At 32.7% G+C, this 23,981-nt stretch overlaps 2 protein-coding genes across 3 annotated transcripts; one reads left to right on the top strand and one right to left on the bottom strand.

Annotated features, from left to right (window-relative positions):
* The first annotated feature begins 1,522 nt into the window (after window positions 1-1,522).
* LOC101265907 (protein FAR1-RELATED SEQUENCE 4) lies at window positions 1,523-14,620 on the top strand. Of its 2 annotated transcripts, none has more exons than XM_004235547.4 (6): window positions 1,523-1,669; window positions 1,832-1,971; window positions 2,264-4,180; window positions 4,256-4,428; window positions 4,532-4,585; window positions 14,316-14,620. In XM_004235547.4, exons 3-6 carry the CDS (start codon window positions 2,299-2,301, stop codon window positions 14,430-14,432), a joined length of 2,226 nt encoding a protein of 741 aa, XP_004235595.1. In that variant the 5' UTR covers window positions 1,523-1,669; window positions 1,832-1,971; window positions 2,264-2,298; the 3' UTR covers window positions 14,433-14,620. The 2 variants fall into 2 exon arrangements, with proteins under 2 accessions (XP_004235595.1, XP_010318501.1); XM_010320199.3 differs by having other exon boundaries at window positions 1,528-1,673.
* A 2,998-nt stretch (window positions 14,621-17,618) lies between these two features.
* Window positions 17,619-19,002, bottom strand: LOC101266204 (NDR1/HIN1-like protein 13). Its single transcript, XM_004235548.5, has one exon. It carries the CDS (start codon window positions 18,646-18,648, stop codon window positions 17,845-17,847), a length of 804 nt encoding a protein of 267 aa, XP_004235596.2. The 5' UTR covers window positions 18,649-19,002; the 3' UTR covers window positions 17,619-17,844.
* Window positions 19,003-23,981: the final 4,979 nt, after the last annotated feature.

Genomic DNA, 23,981 nt, shown 5'->3' with positions numbered 1-23,981 from the left:
AAATTTATATAGTCGTCCCTCCTCCGTCCCTCTCGCTCAAAATTTTAGGACTTTCATTTAACTTGAATATTCGAATTTTTAATGTATTTGAATACGATATTATTTTTATCGGAATCAATTTCGATACCTGTGTGATCTTTAAACTCTAGAAATCCATTCATTAACAAGAAAATGGAGATACGTTTCCTAAAAATATAATTAATTTCATAATATTTAATCTCAAATAACATTTTTCCAATTAATATAAATATAAGAATAGAACATTTACATATCTACATTATATATATATATATATACACGATGTTTTCATAATATTAATTACATAGGGTGAGTGAGGTATGTAAAATGCTCAATATGCTCAATATGGTTAAAGTTGGTAAAATTTCAAGCAAGTGTTTTTGAACAATTAAATATCTAGAATTAGAAAACGTTTTGTTTTGACAATTTTAAAAAAAAGTATATTTTAAAATGTCAAAATACGAAAATGGTATGCAAGGATTACTTTGTGCAAAACAATAGTGTAAAATTTGTAGATACTTTTAGCATATTTGTTTGATAAAACTTTTTAAATATGTTTTTTTTTTTTAAATATACTTTTCAAATCAGTTTTACCTTTCTAAATGCTTGAAATTTCTAATTTTAAGTTTGTGAAAATGAAACCTCAAAACAATGAAAAAAATCACACAATTTTTATTTTATCATTTGAAAAGTTTTTTTTTTTTTTGGATTTTATAATAAGAGTGATATATTGAGGAGAAAGTGTAAGATCCAACACATTATGATGCAAATCGAAAAAGAAAAATACATGATCATGGATGCAAGATGTATCATATTCAATTTTTTTTTGGTTTGTAATATCTGTCAAACACTTAGCTCTTTAACTTCGTAATGTGCGCCCAAATTTTAATTTTTTTTTTCATTCAAAGACGTTACCACTTGAAAACAAAAAGATCATATAACTCCAAAACTTCATGATCATATAATTCCAATTTTATCTCTCGAAAATAAAAAAACTTTTTAATTTTGCAATAGGATTAATGTGACAGGGAGAAAGTGTAAAAACTAAGAAGATAAGGTGTAAAATGTAAAAAAAAATATCTTTCAAACAAAACATGACGCTACTTGAAAATATAAATCAAAAAATTAAAAATTATACAATTTTAATCTCATCTAAATTAAGAAGAAATTATATTTTTCAATAAAAAATAACACTACTTGAAAATATAAAGATATTATAATTTCAAAACAATTAAAAATTATATAATTTCAATCTTGTCTAAAATGAAAAAGAAAAAAAAAGCCAAAAATAACATACTTGAAAATATAAAGATCTTATATAATTCCAAAACAATAAAAGATCATATAATTTCAATTTTGTCTCTTAAAAACAGAAGTCTTCTTTGAATTTGTTATAGTAGATTAATATATTGAGGAGAAAGTGTAAGAACTAAAACCACAGGGTGCAAATTTAAACAAAAACATAGTTTGGGACATAAATTGCAAATACACAACTCTTTTACTTTGTGAAAATCCGCCAGGCGCCAAGTGCCAACACCCACCTCTTCAGTTTCGTAACGCACGCATAAGTTACAAAAATTTCATCTTTTTTCAGCCAAAAAATGACATTGCTCCTCCACCGCTCCGTTCTGTTCTCCGGCGAAATTCATCAGTAAGTGAGTCTCCGTCTCTTCCACTCCTCTTCTCCGATTTAACGATATAAAAAAACCCTAATCCTTTTCTCCAATTGTTTTTTTTATGGTTAACTTACGGATTTTGTGATTGTTATAACTTATAAGTTTCTTATGACTTGAATTTTTGATTTGCGATGCAGGATTTTCTCTATTGTTCAGAAATTTTGATCGTTTAGTAATCAATCTGCTTTCGAGTATTAGTAATCGATTTTTTGGAGAACTTTTGTACGCTATCAGCGAGGGAATAGTCCATTGCTTCGTTGTGAACTTTCTGAAACTGGTAAGGAACTCATATATTTGTGGCTATTGATCATCAGAATGTGAATGTACGTCAATATTATTGAGCAAAATTCTTTTTTTTTTTTTTAAAAAAAATTCTAACCAGTTCAAAATTCTGGCACTTTAACTGTGAAATGCTGAACTGTTTTAGGTTATGAGCTTAAGTCTTGTATATAAGAACAACTATATGTGTGTTGATGTAACACATAAAAATGTACTGAGTTTGATTTTCACTTATGTTCTGTTCTCCGTGTCATGTTTAAAACTGACATTGTATCTTATTTTTTGACAAGGTTACTGAAATCTTAGCTTGAAGAAAATTCAAGCAATGGAATCAGCTGCTGGGCTTGGGAACAGTAATGTGGAGGTTCGAGATGATATGGAATTTGATTCACACGAAGCAGCATATGAATTCTACAAAGAATATGCAAAATCAGAGGGGTTTGGCACTGCCAAATTGAGCAGTCGTCGTTCTAGGGCAACTAAAGAGTTCATTGATGCAAAGTTTTCCTGCATCAGATATGGTAACAAGCAGCAGTCTGATGATGCGATCAACCCCAGACCTTCTCCTAAAATAGGCTGTAAAGCTAGTATGCATGTGAAGAGAAGGTGGTCGAGTGGAAAGTGGTATATTCATAGTATCATCAGAGAACACAACCATGAGCTTTTACCAGCTCAAGTGCACTTCTTCAGAAGCCACAGAAACGTTGATCCGCTTAACAATGATGCAAAAGTTCGGCGGAAGAATATGTTGGCTTCTGTATCAAAACAGTATGGTGCATATCAATTCTCTGGTAATCTGGAGAATCTTTTCAGGAACCAACATGACAGAGGTCGAAGTTTGACTTTAGAAGAAGGAGATGCTCAGGTTTTGCTTGAACTTTTTGTGCACATGCAGGAAGAGAATCCAAAGTTTTTTTATGCTATAGACTTAAACGAGGAGCATCGATTAAGAAATGTTTTCTGGGTTGACGCCAAAGGCATGGATAGTTATTCCAACTTTGGTGATGTGGTGTCATTTGATACTACATACTTCACAAACAAATATAAAGTACCTTTGGTTCTCTTCATTGGAGCAAACCATCATGTTCAACCCACCTTACTAGGTTGTGCGCTAATTGCTGATGATACAGTGCATACATTCTTATGGTTGATGCGGACATGGTGCCTGGCAATGGGTGGACAAGGTCCAAGAATTTTGTTATCTGATCAAAATGACAACATCAAAGCAGCTGTTGGAGCAATCTTGACAAACACCCAACACTACTTCAGCCTGTGGAGTATATTGGAGAAGATCCCAAGCCGTCTTGATTATCTCAGCATGTGGCATGAAACATTTATGGCAAAGTTTAGGAAGTGCATATATAAGTCATGGACTGAAGAGCATTTTGAACACAGATGGTGGAAGTTGATCGAAAAGTTCAGTCTTAGAGAAGATGAGTGGGTCCAATCATTGTATGAAGATCGCAAGCTTTGGGTGCCTATTTTTATGAGGGGTGTGTCATTTGCCAACTTATCTATGGCTTCAAGATCCGAAAGCGTAAACTCTTTCTTTGACAAATATATCCAAAGTGAAATGTCTCTTCGAGACTTTATTGGACAACATAAGCTAATTCTTGAAGACTGGTATGAAGAGGAAGCGAAAGCTAATTTTGATGCATGGCACGAGACGCCTGAGCTTTTGTCTCCCTCTCCCTTCGAGAAACAGATGTTGCTTCTGTATACTCATGAAATATTCAGGAAATTCCAAGTTGAAGTAATAGGAGCCTCTGCATGCCACCTGAAAAAAGAATCAGAAGACGGCACATCTATAACATATGCCGTCAAAGATTTTGAAGCAAATCAGGACTTTGTGGTGGAGTGGGATGCACCAAAGTCTGACCTGTACTGTTCATGCCATTTATTTGAGTACAAAGGTTACCTTTGTAGGCATGCGATTGTGGTACTTCAAATGTCTGGCGTCTTCGTTATTCCGTCCAAGTACATATTGCAACGCTGGACCAATGCTGCTACAAGCAAGCATTCCATAATCGAAGGACTGGATGACGCACAAGCTAAGGTCCGTCGTTACAATGATTTGTGTCGACGGGCAATAATATTGGGTGAAGAGGGATCATTGACTCAGGAGAGCTACAACATTGCTGTTGGTGCCATTGCAGAAGCTCTAAAGAAATGTCAAGGAAATACTCTTGCAGCTAATCGTAAATCAGGTAATACTGCAACCTTTGCTATCCAAGTTGATAGAGTATGTCAAGAAAATACTCTTACAGCTAATCTTAAAACAGGTTGTAGTGCAATCCCTGCTATCCAAGTTGATGAAGTATGTCAAGGAAACACCCTTGCAGCTAGAGAGCTAGGGCCTGACAGCGAAGCAGCCCAGACAAGCAAGGGTTCTAAAAGAGCTGATCCTGGTAATGAAAGGGAAAGCAACAGGAATACTTCTAATAAAAAAGGAAAGGTTAGGAACTTTTATTTACATGTCATTTTATTTATTTGTTCTTGTCAGCTGCAAGTTCACCCTAAGATTAACTTCTCTTACAAGTGTTTTTCATTTTTATCAGGCCCCTTTGGAGCCAGAGATTGAAAATAGTGCACAAGAAGACTTTCCTCAAATGGTTTGTTATGCTAAAACCTACTCTAATTTAAATGAAAATAATCCTTCTTTTAAGTGAGTTTATGTAGTGAACCTTCTGGGACAGTTAGAAATTACATTTGAGGAGATACATAAATGGTTTATTTATTTCTGTAATTTTCTGGTTTTTTATTCGCTGCTTTCTTTTTTGAAATATAAAATCTGGTGAGAGAAATTCTTTTACCAAAATTTCCTAACTGGAGCTCCTCGGAAGAATTTACTGTGAACACTAGTTTCTGGAAACGCGCAATCGCGTAACCCCCTTATCATATGAACATAAATTTACAAATTCACATAAATAGCATTAAAAATGTAGTTAAATTACAAATTAACTAAAAAAGTAAAAAAGAATAATCCTAAAAATGATAAATACTGATCCTATATAGCTCAACAAAGGAAGAATATAATAAATTTAAAATTTTAAATACAACATTATATTAATTGATTGCGATAAATCTAAAACTTTCAAAAACAAAATAATTTCCTCAGTGTCTGTACAAAATATTGATGTACAATGAGGAACAAATATACAAAAAGTATTAAAATGGAAATGCCAACAACTGTACTCATTAAATGGAAGTCATATCTTGAGTTATTCCAGTTACATGAAGTTCTGTAGTGGTTGAGCCTCTACAGAATGGAATGAAGATAAATATTACAGTAGAGGTTAAGATTCATAGTTACTTTAGGATACACTGCTAGCATTAGTCTTTCAATACCAAACAAGTCACACTTTCTTGAGACATTATTACCTCATGGAAAATAATAAAACAAAAACATACTTAAGAGAGAAAACAACTTGAGACCCTATCATTGCAAGCTCATCATCTTTATATGTGTTGATGGTAGCAATCTTGGTGATGATTATGTTGCTTTGTTATGCACCTGCCTTTTGTCTATGGACACTAAGGAGGAGCCTTCTCGCCTAACGGACTGGTCAACATGAAAAAGTTTCCATATGACTGCAAGCAATTATGACAGAATTGCTACATATACACAATAAGAACTAAAATCAGCTAATAAAAGAAACTAAAAAGCCTACTTGACATTTAAAGTGATTCTCTTTCTGGTCTCCTAAGCTTTGACTGACAACCTTCATGACTGGATCTCTGTGCTTCATATGTATTTTTTAGGCTAGTCCTAAATGAAGAACTTTGTACAAGTAACACAATGAAGGCCAGTTTTTGCTACATATACACAATATAAGCAGTGGCATACCCACCTTTACCAAAAGGGTGTCAAGCACCCCTTTGTCGGAAAATACATTGTATCTACATATTAAATTTTGGTTTAGTAAATACATATGTAAGCATTGACACCTCTTGACCCAAGTTAAATATTTAGTTTGGTGGTTAAACTGTTGGGAAAATTCCTTTAATTCATGGGTTCTAGTCATACTATTCTCATAATGATATCTTTTACTACAACTATTGACACCCCTTGATAACAATCCTGGGTCCGCTACTGAATATAAGAACTAAAACCAGTGGGGAAAAGAAGCTAAAAGCCTACTTGACATTTAAAGTGATTCTATTTCTGATTTCCTAAGCTTTGACTCACAACCTTCATTACTCGATCTCTATGCTTCATATGTATTTTCTAGGCCAATCCTGAAGTTTTTAAATAAGTTTGTAGGCGGAATACAAGAAGGCAAGTTTAAGAGTTTGTTTGGATGGACTTATAATTTATTACTTATAAGCCTAAGTCATAATTAGGATCCCTAACTTATAACTTTGAACTTATTTTTGTTGTTTAAGCTTAAAAACAAGTGCTTAAAATCATTTTTTTAATCTTACCAAACACTACAAAAGTGCTTAAAAGTTATTTTTGGCTTAAAAGCACCTAAAATAAGTCGATCCAAACATGCTCAAAGAATGGAGAAGGAAAAGAGACTTTGAGTTGTTTTCAACCTGTTGCTCCTTTATTGCTCATTTATAATTAGGGGCGGAGACTACCCTTGCAGAGGGGTGTCTAGTGTCACCCGTTCACCGAAAATTACATTGTATATATATGTTTAATTTTGGTTTAATAAATATATACATTAGTGTTGGCACCTTATGACACAAGCTGAAGCTTTAGTGTCGTGGTTAAGGAATTGCCAAATTTGTTTGAGGTTGTGTGTTCTCCCTTTGCTATTAGCTAAGTTATTCGGACTCTTTACTTTTGGTATCGCACCCGTGTTGACACGACATGGGTGTGGGTGTGGGAACCTTGTTCGATTTGGTCAACCAATTTTGGACACTTCGACCAAAATCGATGGGAAAAGTCCAGACAGTTTTAAATTTCTATAATCAATAGAAAAGCCAAGGTAAAATTGATGAATATGGAATACCTCTTTTATATAGAAATTTCTATGTCACTCATTTTCCTTTAATCTCCTTCCAAGATTTTCCTCAAATTGTCCACATAATCTTATAATTTAGGTTTTATAATTCTATTTTTAGGCGAAACCTTGGGATCGTATCCATACATGGATCCGAATCTTTGAATCTTAAAAATTAGATAATGAAGGATCCGATCTTTGGATCCGCATCCATATCTGACACCTGCACCCAAATCCGAGCATCTATCAACATGTTAGTACTTTTTGACTGCATCCATTTTTTTTTATTTTTTACTATTTATTTTGTTGGCTTTCTTGTAACTTTCTTTTATTTTGACACTCCTTAATGACAATTTTGGCATGCCACTGCTTATTATATAGGTTTAAAATGACGTTTTATATTACCTACCATCTATCACAATAAAATGAGTGGTTATTAATTCTTCTAGATTGCAAGAACAATGTTTACCCACGTAATTTGATAAGTACTTGTATTTATAACATTCACATACACGACATATGAAAAGATTCAATAGCTTAATAAATTTATTAATTCATTAATTATTCAATCCAAAATTTTAACTTCTCTAAACATGGTATAGCATATGAGTTGGCTATTGGTTTGAGAGTAATGAAAAGAGTTGTTAATGTGCCTACTTTAATATGCTGTTTTTCTTATTAGAATGTGTTTCAACTTTGTACAAAAATGATGTTGTAATAATTTCTACTTCAAGGATACAAAAGTTATTAACTTTTCATGGGCAATATGGTGACGGAACTTTTCACTTTTAGAGCTTCCCACTTGTGATATAACTAGTATTTAGCACGTGATATAGTGTGTGTCTCATGTAAGTATTATATACTGATTTGAATTATATAAAAACTGCAGTTGAATGATTAACATAAATCTATAGTGGAAAAATACAAGTTGTAGTTAACGAATAATGGTTTGTTGAGCAAGATATTATCTAACCTTCAAAGTTGAACAATTTAATAAAGTTGAGCAGCTAAATTCAATGAGTTACACCCTTCAGGGTGGCCCAATGGTTTGGGCTTGGGACTTCTATGTTGGAGATCTCAAGTTCGAAAGCAAGGGGTTTGCCTTCTGTGCCGAGCTCGTTGCACCAGGCTTACCTAGTGCAGGTTACCTCTCTAGTGTGGTTTTGCAAGCTATAGCATAAGAGCAAGAGTTTTACCTTGTATGCACCCCAAGGGTAGCGACGACATGCTTCCCTAGTCATAAAATAAAATTTAGTGCAAACATGTATTGTATTTATATGTTACCAAATTCTTTCTTATAGACGATATTCTTGGTTTATGTTCCACTTTGACAATCCGATTGTTCTATCATAACCAAACGCTTCTATTATTGTATTTTGATGGGAAAAGTGAGTAACTATAGTTGGCAATGTATATGAGAATATTACTTAATAATTTTATACATATGGTAATTATAAAAGTGTAGAACTATGACTAATTTTTGTGATTCAATATAATAATCCAAGTACCTTATTAAAAGAATTGTAATTCTAAACTAAGTCTTAGTGACAAATGATGAATGTGATACCTATGCATAATAAGCGTTACAATCAAATAAAAGATTAGGTGGCGTGCTCCCCACTCATGAACAAGGACTGATGCATACATCTACAATATGTAAAAGATCTTGCTAAAGAGTATAAGGTGCAAATAATATATGATTTTAACTCTATTTTTTGTGAATTGTTATATTGGTTGAACAACCTCTAGTAAAAGACAGCTCCTTTGAGCAGTATGTTGAAGCCATATCCATAAAATACAAGAAAGAGATTAGCCGAAGATGAGAGAATATAGTTGTCTAATAAACATTATTGGAAGAATGGTAGAATAACAGTTGAGGTTAGTAAGACAGCAAGGGAGACGGACAAGGAAAGGACAAGGAAGAGTATTAGATTTGGCTATATTTTTATTTCTATTCTCATTCTGCTACTGATTTCCTTTTGAAATTCTCAGTGTGTAGAATTTTTTTTTGATTCTCCTTAGTTTGAATTACCAAAGAAACATTAGCACAAATCACCAAATAAGCTAAGCTAGCTAACGAAAGGGGTGGGATTCGCCTCGCCCTAGTACACCAACCAGGAAGAAAGATTTTGTGCTTTTCCCCTTTCCGCCAAACCAGAACGAGAGCCAATTGGGTCGATCAGTTCAAATCCTACTTGGGGAGATTTGATTGATTCCTAATTCTTTAATTCAGAATAAAGGGGCTCTCCGGGTACGACAAAGTGAAAGGAGACAAGACTCACCTCCCCCTACTTTGTCAATCGCAGCCGTCTCGTCTAACTATTATTTGAACGAAGTGCAAAAAATGCGATCTTTGTTGTATAATAGAACAAATACTAATACCTTAATTGAATCGGTCAAGATCAAATCTGTTTATCAAAGTGCTTCTCCGATTGCTCAAGACATCTCTGGGCAGCCATAGCTTGAACGTTCCTTCTCGCAGTCAGCTATATAACTCAGGCAGCAAAGGTTCGAGCAGGAGATGAGGTAGGCTCGATCTTTTGTTTTGGGGAAAACGATTCATAAGCCTTCAACAGGATAAGAAACTTGAGAGGATCGACGAAGCTGAGAGCGGGATCCAAAATTTTAGGTGCCTTAGACCACTATAGAGGCTATGCGTTTTCATAGGGCAGATGATCCTTACCCGTGAAGGTAGTTTACTTGCTTACTTGTTAAAGTAAGGCAGAAAGAGTACCTGTTGTTAACAAAACGGAGTGGCGGCTGTAGGACGTCCGCCTATAGGTGGTAGGGTAGGGTGGGTGGTACTGCTCTGCGGCCAATCTTCCTAACCGCGCGCGGGCCTTCCTTTCATTTTCGATTCGGGATGATGAGCCCAACCCTGCTGGACGTAGCTCTCTTAACTGGTCTTGAACTTGAATTGGATAGACTGAAGTCTTTCTTACCCATCAGATAAGCCTTTTACAGACTCGGCTCTTTAAAAGTCGTGTAATTCAAGTTAAAAAAAGGCTCGGTCGATTGAGAAGGACTGGTGGCGAAATCTTCAAAAATGCTAAGATTGCTGGTAAGAATCGCTATTGCAAGTCTATCGAAGCCTACACTACTTATTGATTATCAAAAAGCGAACCCCCCGGTCCTTCCCACTATGAAAAGCTGGAGGACTTTGTACCATCCATTCTGGTGTGGTTGGATTCTGTTCAACAACCCAAGGACTTGGAGCACATCTTTTGTTCTTTCCACCTGATCTGAGAAGTGCTAATTCGGTTCGGATAGACTTCATTCAAGAATGCCACCGCCCTGGGAATCAATAAGAAAACAAGTGCTAAGTTTCAGATCAGTGAATAAATCGAAAGGAAAGAAGAGACCTTTCTCGCTCAGCGCACGACAAAAATTAGCTCGCTCGACTGAAAGGAGAGGGATGAGAGTAGTCTTTTTCCAATAGGCTGGCTGCCTATTGCAGGAGTTCCTGACCTGAAAGGACAGGGATGCTTAACGCCACTTCGCCAACTGGCGTTACCTGCGCTTTCGTGTCTCTCAGTGTGGTCAGCACTGGGTGTTTGGAAGAACCAATCTCGAGAGGAGATGCTTCATACAGGTGTGGAAGGGCTTCACTGTGCATCTTCTTTGTCCATCGGGGTTTAAAGTTAAAAAATTAAAAGTAAAACCAAACCAAACAATATCATATTTTTTCCCTTTTGATATGATTTTTCGCGAATACCCCTATTAATTATATTACTATGCCTTTGCCTTTTGGTATTAAAAGTAGGGCTTTAGCAAGAATCAATTTAATTGATAAGCCATACTGAAAAAAATGCTATTGGTTTATCAGTGTTGTCGATCTCATCGATAAGGGTAGGTACATGAAAATTTAGGAAAAAGTTTCCCTCGTTTCATACTTTTAATTTTTAGATAACCGAGAAATCCATCTGTGACCCGTCCTTAGGACCAATCACAACCTTCTAAACTCGGTGGATAATGGGCCCGCCCCTCTACCCTTCTCCACTTCAATACCACTTCAATATCAGGCTTCACTTTGCGTGGTGTGGGGCTTGAACCTACGACCTAAGCCACAAATCCTCCACTTTTTGCCACTCGAGCTAGGCCTTGGGGACATACTCTTAATGGTTCAATGGAGTATCCAAAACCGGTTTAACCGATAAACTAAATCTAAAAATGTTATTGGTTTATCGGTGTTGGGGTATAAATATTTAAAAACACTTCTTTAAATATTTTTATTGGACTATTAGTTTGGTTTTGGATTTTCAGATATTAGTTTATGGTTCAATGACTATAAAAGCAGATTAAAGTAGCATTTTCTTATCAGGAAAACCGAAAATAGAACCGTTTAGGATGTCTAACTGTTTAACTGAAAATTGATTAATTATTGGTTTGGTCATTGGCTTAGTGTGCTTACAAACTGATAACCAATAAAATGAATCAAATATACAAAATCATACTGGAGGACCGATAAGCACCCTAATAGAAGGTTTTTGATGTAAAGTTAGGCCCATAAATAGGATTCAGAAAGGATAAAGAAATGAAGTATTAGAAATACAAGCTTAGCACCCTGATGCAATAAGAAGTTAATTCACTTGACTGCTAACATTGTTTTTGGGTGTTAAAGAATTTGTCTTTCTAAGTTAGTTAGACTTAGTAGGTGGATTTTGGACCAATTGTTGATGAGTTTCTTGTCCGTAGGTTATCCAGTTACATAAGGGATTCCATAGGCTTTTTGTTTTTGTGTCTTTCTAAAATTGGGTAGTGATAAATCTTAGTTAGTTGGTGTTCTTTATTAGGAGATTGCTATCTAGGTTCAGAGCATCAGGATGTTTCACAGTCCGGAGATTCTTGTCATCTTTTCGGGGAGCCTTCTGATCAATTTGAATTTCCCTCCTCAAGGCTTAGACCCTTGTGGATCAACCATCCGGACTGTTAAGTTAGGCCTTCATAAAAAAGTCCACAAACGTTGAGCTCGATGAGGTGGATTCCAAAAGATAAAGAGCTAATGAGGGGGCTTTTCTATTTATTATAAAATAGAACACATAATTCTTTTAGTTTTGATGTTGATGATTTCTTCATCTATTATATCTCCTCAATTGCTTTTGGTAACATTATATAGTACTCTCAAGTGTTGAAAAGGTAGTTTTGTCACATATCCTCTAATTGTTTGATCTCATACAGAATAAAAAGTCAAAAGATTCTGAACATTATAGAATTAGAAAGGTTGAAAATAGAAACCCCTACGGTTAAGCCAACAAAATCACAGAGTAAGTTCAAGAAATGAGACTTTAAACTGAAAATTACTTTTAGATACAATAAGGAAGACATTGATTTAGTTAGCAAGATTAAGCTAGCAATTAAAATAAACATACTAAATTTGGCCAAAGAATTATAGTAATATAAAGAAATAAAAATCCAGAACTATGGAAAACCTAAATACCCAAAAAATTACCTGTCAAAGAATGAGGATATCAGAGAGCTGGTTTGAGTTCAAGTCTGGCATGACGGAGACAAAGATATGAGAATCTGTTCCCAAGGAATACCAAACACATTGTGTAATTAATATATTCAAGACACGATTTGGTGGACGTTGATTCATTGTATAGTATTCAAATCTGATGAGAGTAATATTGATTTAAATGTGCATTTTGAATTTTTGTATAAAATTGTTACAGAAGTAGTGATTGATTGAAGGTTAAAATGGTCGTTCAACTTATGGTGGACATTTTGGTAATTCAATTTCGGACTTAGGGGATTCCCACTTTTAGATTAGTCTATAATATATAGAAATCCCCAAACAAGATAGGATCACTTCTAGCGGGATGGAACTCTATGGACGGACTTTCCTTTCAAAAGGCGACAAAGAACAAGAAAGAATATGTGGTAAAGAATGAATTGATAGAGGTGTGGAGATAAAACAGAATCAAAAAGGCTAGGAGCTCTAACCGATAACAAAAAAGTAAAGCTTCACAGGGGTCTTACTTCTTTTTTTCCAACTTGAAAAGGGAATAAAGCTTGATTGAGAACCGGCTGCTCGACGGGGAGCTTGCCTGGCTGCCATGGATGATTGGACGAACCTTCATGTAGTTGTTCGCCTCTAGGTTGTTGGCGTGACACTCCACCTCTTTAAACTCTTGGGAGGCGAGAAACTCCTGTTTCCTTCTCTTTCATTACTCTTCCGAGGATGGTTCGGGGGGGAGCCGGTTCTGCCTCTGGCTGAGGAGGGAAATTTCAATCGATAGGCGGTAGCTTTGGCGAGTTAGGACCTGGAAGTGAAAACCCTAAACTTGATTATAATAATATATAATATACAATATAATACAACTTCCGGTCATTTTTATTTGTCCACCATCAAATATATCAATTTTAGTTTTCACTTATAGCATATCAAGATAAGCATTTTTTTTAATGTTTTGCCCATAACATTAATTACTTATTATCCAATTCATTTCAAGACCTAAGATAAACATCAATTAATATGGGTATTGTGGTAAAATACTCATGTCAATCATCGTTTGTTCAGGAGCATGCCAAGTTCAAAGTGGATAAGTAAACGTGAATAGAGTAGTATAGTCAGACAGATATATGATAGATTTGATGCACCTAAAAATTGACGAGCTAGAAGGTACAACTAGAGGCTCAGGTTTATTATTTATGGATGGTGGTGTCATTGATGTTAATGCAGTCATCTGGGGACATGATTTTGTATCTTTGTGTGCGTCTGGAGTACAACTATCCACTGAACAATGACTAAAAGTAAACTAGATGCTGTTGTAATCTGCTGCGGAAAAAGGTCTATCGAATTAAATGGTAAAGATGGAAGTAACGGGAGATAAAGGTTCTGTTAGGTGGCAAATTGTTGACTATTTGAACCTTAGATTTATGTTTCAGAAAAAGTAAAAGTTTCTTTTCCAGGTTCCAGTACTCCTGTTGATTTGCAATCAAACTCTGTTGCCTGTAATTCTATTTCTGCTCATAACTGCTCAGTGTCTGGTCAAGTTAGTTGCATCATATAGTTCTGGTTCACTTGTATTGTATTGCACCAATAGTGTCCTATAACATGGCATGAATGAAGTTATATGATGCAGAGCTAATGTATCATCATCATTCGAACCTCTATTTGCATGTGATGTCTTTTTAATGATGTTACTTCATCATAAGATGAATGTAGTTGCATGAGCCGAGGGTCTATTGTAAGCAACCTCTCTACCTTCACAAAGGTGGGGTAAGGCTGCATACTCACCACCCTCCCTAGACCCTACTTGTGGGATTACATTGGGTATGTTGTTGTAGGTAAGCACATTAAGTGTTGTTTCTTTTTGTTATCACTTATGACCAGCAATCTCTACATGTTACACAACATCGTCTGACCTTTGCGTTTTAATTTCTGTAGGATATGCCTAGTAGCCTGTACCATCCTGCGAGATTCCTTACAACACTGTTAAGAGGTGGTGACATTAACAAAAGAGGCGCGGAACTACTTGGAGAGATGCTGCAGGAACAAAATTGAAGGGACATATATCAAGTATTGGTGGAGGAACAATTTGTGTTTATTAATTGGTCTGTTCCTCTCAAAATGAAAAAGGTATATTATTATGTATATGTATATATATGATTTTGAACTTAGATGCTTAATGTATGTGCACCTGCAACAGCACAATCGTTCTGAAATGTAAAAAAGTGACTTGCTTTTTTATAGTTCCTGAAGTTCCATGTTTTTTGGTGTTGCGGTGTGAAAGGCTCTGCAATATGTGAAATGGAAACGAGGAGCTGGGTTTGTTGGATTATTTTCATGTGATGTTGCTTTAGGAATTAGAATCTTCGGTCTTATTTTAGCATACCAACTCAGACAAGACCCATGCTCTCGTTTCCTGTGTTTCTTCTTCAAAAAGCTGGCCTGCAGCTTCCTTGTCAGTAGTTTTAGACATATTCCTTTGTCTGCTAGGCTATATGTTTATGGTTGGATGGTGAAGATTAATATAGCTGACCCCAATTAACTTGGGACAGAGGCATAATGTTGTTTCTATTGGCTATGCTGCAGCGTAGGACTAAACATCTGTGATTTACTGGGAAGGTTTAAAGGTTTCTAGGGAAAAGACTGTGTATAGCTAATTTGTGTTTTGATTCTACTTCTTGAGTGGTTAGGATGAGAACTAGCTTTTGTATCTTCCCAATCAGAAAACCATGAAGCAAGCTAAAAAATTATTCACTGGCAGGTACAAAGGTAAGAATTTTACAAGTTAATCTGAAGGTAATGTAAATAGCTATAGCAGGCAAGAAGTGTGTAAGAACACCACTGAATTGGAATGTTTACGAGCTTGTCGCTCGGCTACTGTTTAGCAGGTTGTGTATATCATAAGGGCCTCTAGGTTAGCTGCTTCTATAGCTTTCATACATGTCAATTTCATATAGAAAAAGGTGGTCGCTTAAAAGAAAGGCCAGCTAGCACATTATAGTTTTACGGTTTAGTTGAAATGTATCCTAAAATACAAGCTGTGGTACTGCGTTAATTTCTTTGAAAATTTTAGATGGTTGGATGGGTTGTCACTGTTATGTGATTAGATTGTTTGGTGCTTTTGTTGAAAAGAAAAGAAAAGAAATCAGAAATATCGAATAAATTATGTAAAATCATTAGTAGTAGTAGTTATGAAATCATCATCAAGTAATTGAAATGCTAATTTTTTAGGTAGCACATTTCTAGTTCTCCCCGTGAATATTAGCTAGGTCGTTGTCCTATAGGAAAATTGAATGTGCAAGTGCCATTTTTTAATCAATTATCTAGATTTATCTATGTGGGGTCTGGAGAGAGTGAATGTGCAATCTTATCGAGAGACCATTTCTCATAGACCCTGAGCTCAAGAAAGTAAAATCTATGTGGAGTTTGGGAAGGGCAGGTGTACTACGACCTTAGAGACGGTTTTTCATTTACCTTTGGCTCAAGAAAGGAAAATCTATATGTTTAATACTATCAACCTTAAAAAGAAAAAAATGAATTTACATGTCCAACTTCACATTCTACGCCACTGTCCCAACATTTTGCCTAAAATATTTTTGGCAATATAATTAAAAACCTACCATTTCTTTACTTCCTACCCTAAATAAATAGAGCACAATTAGAATTTTTTTATTGATCTTATTAATTGCTAACATACGTCATACATGTTCCATAAGTTTGTATTAAAGAAATTTAGTCGTATTAAAGAAACTATGTGAGTCTTTATTCATAAAGTAGTAATAAATAAATAAAGTTGTGAAAATCGAACAATTGAGACTTTACAACTTATATAGTGTGCTTCTTCTTTTAATTATATATTTTACAAATAATTAGCTGTAGTGGACAGGTCTAGAATTAGGAAATGCTTATCTGGCGACTGGCCCCAATCATTGAACTTAGATAGGAAGGAGGAGTATACTGACTTTCATAATAGTTGTAATTTGTTTGCATATACTACAAGGAATAAAATACCGTCAAATCTTTTTATAGCAGTATTATTTGTCCGAAACTATTATAGTAAAATTTCATTATAGAGTATATTTACATGAATGGTCGCACTAAATATGAGCTGGTGGCCGAAGAATTGGTTGAGTTAGAATGATTTAAGAAGCATAGCCAAGTATGACTAAACATGTAGGGCATGTTACTATTTGGTGGACTAGTTAGTAGTATACATCAATATGGCATTGTCCACATGCCCAATTTAATTGCAATTTGTATTTTCCATTTTATAGTATTGTTTTGATTTTTGAAAGAGTGGCCCTTTACACAAACTTACACATGCCTTTGATGTCTATATACTCACATTAACTCAAATTCTTCAATACTATGAAAGAGATGCCTTCCTCTCTCATTGATCTTTATCATCCCAAGTGTCATACTGTGATTTTCTTTCCTCAAATTATGCCTTATCAAATGTGTTGTGTTGCCACTTACACGAGTCAGATTGAGAATGACTCTTTATTTTAATTTGAACACCTAAGGCACAAAAAGCCTCCCATGTTTAGAATATGTCAATCATATACTTCATACTTGTTGCCTTTGCCGTAGCCAAGTCAGAATTTTCACTAAGAAAATTAAATATAAATATGCCAACGAGATTCAATATCAACAAGAAGTTGTACATTCAACATTTACTACACTACTTTGCCACCTTTAAGATGCTTTTTGCTTTGTAACTTGGCACCAAATCTCATGCGTTGACATACTTATTCATTAGTTTATTTATGCTCCAAATTTTCTGCAAACCAGACACCCTCAAGTTACAAGCAAATAACATTAAATAAATGTATGAGAAAGAAAGGCAACTAATGACAAATCTCTGAATTTTAGGGGAAACGTCGAGTGGTCCTACTATTCCAACTACTACAATTTTTTCACCGACAAAATTTCTTCACCCTATTTCACTACAATAAACTAATCTTCATTATGGCCCCTTTAACCCATTCTGTCGTCCTTACGGATTTAGAATTTGAAATTTATAAGTTTGTTTTGAAGCTAATAGTCCTACCGCCCCTGTCACAGCTGTTTTCTGGTGTGCAGGCACTTGCCCTCTACTGCAATAATGTGTTTAATTAAGTCAATGCATCCTGTTTAATCATACACATTAATATAATTACCTTGACAGCTTTCATCAACTTCCATTGCCAGCAAATTTCTCATTCCGATAATATTAAATTACGATAACGATATGTCTGATGATAGCAGAAATTGAAATGTAAATTCAATATATGATCAAATAACAAAATACAAATATTAATGTATATTAAGAATGAATATATATGCTGCTACTTCCAATCCTAACTGAACAAATTTGATTATGTATATATAACAAAAACCAATATCCTACAAACATCCATTTACCAAAAAAACAAAGAAATCAACAAGCAAAGAAACAGGGTAAAGAAAAATCAAATCAAAGTGTTATTCAGAAAGTCCATTTCCAGATCTTGATTCGAAGATCCACTTTGCATTTCACATTTGAAGTAGTAGCTTTAGTCGGAGTTTTGCCGGAAGGAACAGTAATTTTAATACCACTGCATTTAACTCGAATTCCGACTTTCTTCGTTTTCAAGCTTCCAACTTTTACTTTAACTTTTGTATCAAGCTTTATCTCCAATGGCAGACTCTTCTTATTCTTCAATTTAGATTTCAGATTAGAAATCGCAGAATCGTCCAGGTTTTTTCCTGAACTTGACACTACTGTCTTCAACGTCGTTGTGTTTTTCCTATTATGCGTAAAAGCCGGTAACGATCCGTCTCCGATATCAACATCGGCGGAATTGAACGAAATGTTAATAGGATCGTAGAAGAAAGAGATCTTTTTGTTTGGATTACGAGCAACAACGGTGAGACTGAATTTCGACGCGAGTTTCGTAGAAGTAAGATTGAATTGAGAGACTTGAAGAGTAGAAACAGAGAAGGAAGGCCTCTGAGGACGGTAAAGTACCCAGAAAATCGCACCGGCAATTGCAGCAAGTAGAACAATAGTGATTATGAATAAGGTAATAAACAGGCAACAACAACAACAGCAGCTCCGTCGGTGTTTACGGCGGGGAGGCGGCATAGGACGGTAAGTAGGTCTAGCAGCGTTGTAAAGTTGAGCTTTGTTCGCCGGAAACGTCTGATTAGCTCCGCCGTTGGCGGCGGCGGCGGCGGCAGGAGCGGGAGCCGGAGCAGCAGTGCCATTAGGAACAGCTGGTTTAGCAGCTGGGTATACTCTATCCGCCATAATAGAAACTTTTGGAAGAAGAAAAAAATTAAGGATTAGGGTTTTCTTTGTGTGTGTGTTATATATAGAGAAAAAATGGAGAATAAATTAATGGTGAATTTGGTGAAGGTGAAAAAAAAGGAACAAGAATGGAGAATTTAGAAGAGACAAGTACCTTATAACTAATGATCAAATTATAGGTGTTATTCACCACACGCTTTTGATTAGCGAGTGTTTAATCAAGCACTAATTATGATCATTAATTATTTGTATTGTTTTTATTGCTTTTTAACTGTATACGCGGTATACTTATTCTAATTTATAAATCTCGACATTTAAGACAGTAGTGTCTGAAAATTGTTCGTTCGTAATTATTTGTTTTTTTTTTTTTATTATTTTTACTTATTTATTTATTTCTATAAACTAAGAAAGAATAATATTTTTTTGTCTTTTATATTTTTATTAATTACTTTGAACAATATTAGTTTTACATTCATCTATTTAATAATTAATAGAAGTAAAATGATAAATTTATTTAATTAATCATTATTTTCTTAATAAATGTGTGAATTTAAAAATAAATAAATAATTAAAAATAAAAAAAGTATTTATTTGATTTATAAAATCAATATATAATTTATCATATCGCGTCTATTTTATCATTGCTACTAAATGTTCTCTTTATTCATATTAACTGAAGTTATAAGACAATATACACTTATAAAAAAAACATTGATGGACATAATTTAAGTCTTACTTCCTACTATTGCTTTTTATGAAATCATAAATATAACATTGTCAGTAATGCAATATATCTCATAGAAAATATTTTATTTGTCTCATTATATATGTCATTTTTTTTAATATATAAATGGACCATAATATTTGTCACTTAATGAAATTTATGCATAAATTATTAGTTTTTGCCCTATTATATCCTTGATAGATTAGTTGATTAATCTAGAAAATGTAATCATCATTTATTATAAAGTTAACATTAAAAAATATTAAATAAGAATAAAAGGGTAAAATCACATCATTTCTTAATGTAAGTGCAAAGTAAAGACATAACATATAAAATGGAATGAATGAAGTATCTAATTTTATTAAAGAAAAAGACAAATAAAAAAAAACAGACATTTATATTGAACTTTGAACGATGAAAAAAACTTAAAATTTTTAATTAATATGGAATGAAAGAAATATTGTTTATTTTGAAATATTTAGATTGCTTATGTTTAATAAAGTTAATTTCAAATTACCCTTAGCACTTACAATTTCTTAATTCATTAATTCATGTATCAAGTCAATAGCGAATAATCATTATTGGAATGACTCATATCGATATCGTTCGTAAAAGAAATATCAATCACATCGAAGCATGTAATTTTATTATAGATATTATTGTATTATAAACAAATATTAACACGAATAATTTATCTAGTTATTATAATACTAACAAATATATAAATTCATATATTATTATAGAAATTAATTGCTTAGATAACGAATTTTTGATTATAATATCCCAATTGAACTGTTTTTTTTTTGTATTATTGATTAACAAAATAAATCGTTTGGGCTTTATTTTAAGTACTTTTACATTTCATGTGTATGAATAATATAATTTAAGACTTCTTCGAAAATCAAAATCATAATTCTTTTAATTATATTAATAATATATAAGTCAAAATCTATGTCATAAAATATTAAAACTATGCTTACACATACTGAATTAATTTAACATAATAATAATATAATATTTTGAAAGTCAAAAATCAAAATTGGCTAACTGGAGAATTTAATATCATACCATGTGCCCACAGTTAACTGATCCAGAGCTTAAATCTCGCTAATCTCCCTTTTTTTCTTCTTCTTAATTTAATGGTTCAATTTTCAGAAGAAAAAAAAAAGAAAGAAAAATAATTAATTTCTCAAAGTCTTGCAAGTTTCTGACAATTTGATTTTTCAATATATTTTTATTTTATAAATAAAAATGTAATATAATTATATGACATTTGAGTTGCAACTATTGATTACAATTTCACGTTACATGTAGCAGGTCAACTATACTAACAATCTTATTTTATTTTTTTAAAAAAATATGCTCGTAAATTTACTGGCTGTTTAATAGAATATGTTAAGTTTTAAAATAATTTAATATTTTATCTGATATTATTTCAATTAATATATCTTACTTAATATTACATAATGTATAATTTATTGTATTAGCAATATCAGCGTTATTGATACGTGAATAAACATGATCAAAGCCAGAATTGCTATTCAAATAGTGGACCAACAAAATATAATCTCAACAAAGTTAATATCAATATTATTAATTCACTTTGTTTAGTAATTCTATATTTATATATCTAACCAAACGATTCCTGTATTTTTTTATGAGGGACAAAAAGGAAAACGAAAGTTAAATATATTTTAATTTTAATCATTTTCTGAATAATTGATTATTATAAAGACACTTGCCTTCATTTTCTTCTTAAGTATTTTTGTTAACGAGTAAGATTGAAGGAGAGAGGAAAAGTTAATTAATTGTAACAATTAAAGCAAATCTTATTATTGAATTGTTATTAGTAATACTTTTTAATAGAAAAAAAAAAGAAAAAGATTACTACTTTTTCTCTAACGTGTGAGGAAAATATTGCAGAAAAGCGTAAAAGAATTTTTGAAAAAAGATTTTAAGAATTTTGGCAATAATTAATAAAACCAAAAAGAGAGTAGGAGTTGAATTAGTTGTGCAGTCGCGTGGAAAACGTATGGGGCCTTAAATTAGTGCAATTTGAACCTAAAATAGATGTATCCACTTTAACAACTATGGCCCACACCTTCGGATTAACGAAGATCAAACTAATTAATGTTTTAAACATGTTTTCTTCGTTCATAATTGTTTGACAGATATAATAGAAATAGATGTTCAAGATTAATTGTCAATTTAAATAATTAAAAAATAATTAGTCTTTTTTTTTCAAATATGCCCTTAATGAAAATGTAGTCCAATTGGAAAGTTAAGCTAAACTTTTGATATTCTTGATAGGGTTATATTAGTCAAATTACACGTTGTATTAAATTTTCCTTGAGAAGTGTGCATGACCTTAATATGACAAACAATTATGGACGGAGAGAGTAACTTTTAACTTAGACACATAAAACTACGTATATAAAAAGAGCAAACATATGGTAGAGAGAAATCCTTTAAATCGTCAAATTATATACCTGCTTGTTTTTAGCGAGGTTCTTTTATCACTGTTTTTCAAATTAATCGTTAAAGTAGTTGAAAATTTTATAATAAAAAATATATTTTTTTAATTATTTAAATTATAAAGTAAGAATAGCAAATTGAAACGAATCGAATTGAATATTTGGAATTTATGCGTTTCCTTAGCGTTGCGTGGAATAGTTGAAATGTTAAAAAGCTAAGGCAGGTGTGAGAATATGTCGGTCCCACATTTTCTATATTTAGTTTGTTGCACATATTATGGGCTACTTTCAATTCTAAAATCATTTGCATTTTGCTCTTTACTGCCTCTGTTTGGCCCAATTAGGCTTGTTGAACCTAAAATTAGGTGGGATTAGGGATATCGAAAATTGAATTATCGAATTGAATTGAAATTTTTGGTTATTTGGTGTTTAGTAATCTAGTATTTGGTAAGATTTTAAAATTATGATATTTGGAATTGGATTTGTATGAGACATTAGTATCATTTGGTATTTGGTATTTTCAGAATATCAAATTATCTACTTAATAGAGATCATATATTAACATATCTATTACTTATTAGTACAAATCCAAAGAGAAAGTTAAATAATAAGCATGAATAATCCAAATACATGTCTCTATGATTGTAACGTTTTGTCTTTCTTAATGTATTCTTACTTGTTGATCTTCCATTATATCGTGTGTCCGCATAAAAACAGAAATGACTGGAGAAATAATATTAACTTTGTAAATGCTATAGACCATAACTTCAATAAGGTATTACTGAATATCATACTAAACCGAAGTATACTTTACCGCTTCTTCAATTATCAAATAGAAAATTAGTGTAACAACAATAATGACATATTTAGTGAAATTTCACAAATGAGATATGCGAAGGATTATAGTATGCATAGATCCGTTTAAGATTCGTAGATATAGCAGCAGCCCAGTAGTGGCCTTGATGGGCCTATGTAAGCCCAATAGCCAAAATACTCAACCTACCAATCAGCAGCCCACTTAACTGTCTAATTGGGCCTTGGAGAGACCCAATATCATTCCTGCTAAATGAATGGGCAACATTGAAAATATTATTTGGCTATTTAAATAAAAAAGATATTTTCATGAAAAATATATTCCCTCTATACCTTTTTACTTGTCATATTTATCCAGAAAATAATAAATATAGTAAACTTATCATTTTATCCTTGTTAATTGATTGAACTTTAAATGTATTTACTCACTATATTTTTTAAAGACATTAGTTCAATGTTAATATATTAAAGATATAATAAAAAATATTTTTTCTTAAAAAAATGTTGGTTTTATATAAATTCTTAAATGTTTGAACAAAGTATCTTATAAATTAGCTAGTTTTTTTTATATTAAAGGAGATTCGTAAGATAAAAATTTGCTAATGTTATTTTGTACATAACGCTAAAGGAGACAAAACTCATATAATAAAATTAAATTTTTTTATTTGATTTTTACATTTCAACTATATTAATTACGTAAACTGATATAAAACGTGAAAATCATATATTTTTATACAAAGAAAATAAAATCGTACGTTTTAACGTATTAATGATCAGTTAAGTGTGTTGAAGCATATATAAAAATATTAAAAACTGCAATTTATTAATGAGGGATTAGAAGTCCTATTATTCCTAAAAAAAAACAATTTATATAATGATAAATAAATAAGTGTTTTTTGGGAATCGGGCCAAGAGCACCGACAGTATATCATTTTTAAAAAAAAAAAATAAAAAATTATACAGAGATATGTAATGTGGTGAAGATGCTGTCCAACTACCCCATTCCAAAATCAACTAAATTAACCTAACCATCTTCAATTGGTGATCGGAAATATCGAATCAGAATTTAAATTTTATAAATTTTAAAATTTTAAATAATAATTTTAAATAATAATATAAAATTTTTAAATTTTTTTTTATATATATATATATGATAATTTTTTAAAATATAATTAATATAGAAATTATTAAATTTAATTGAACTCGTACGTGGGTACATAACCCATATTATTCCAATTCTATGAAACAGAAGTTAAATGAAGACCCATTCTGATTTTCATTATTCACCATATCTTCCAAACATTGAACAGTACCCACCAGAC

The sequence above is a fragment of the Solanum lycopersicum genome, chromosome 3, assembly GCF_036512215.1.
Source record: "Solanum lycopersicum chromosome 3, SLM_r2.1".
Taxonomy (NCBI): domain Eukaryota; kingdom Viridiplantae; phylum Streptophyta; class Magnoliopsida; order Solanales; family Solanaceae; genus Solanum; species Solanum lycopersicum.
This window is presented reverse-complemented; position numbering and strand designations above follow the sequence as displayed.

Coding starts and splice junctions, on each gene's coding strand:
- LOC101265907 (XM_004235547.4), top strand. CDS start 2,299: ATGGAATCAGCTGCTGGGCTTGGGAACAGTAATGTGGAGGTTCGAGAT. Junction 4,181..4,255: donor TGCAGCTAATCGTAAATCAG/GTAATACTGCAA, acceptor ATCTTAAAACAG/GTTGTAGTGCAATCCCTGCT. Junction 4,586..14,315: donor AAGAAGACTTTCCTCAAATG/GTTTGTTATGCT, acceptor TAATTTCTGTAG/GATATGCCTAGTAGCCTGTA.
- LOC101266204 (XM_004235548.5), bottom strand. CDS start 18,648: ATGGCGGATAGAGTATACCCAGCTGCTAAACCAGCTGTTCCTAATGGC.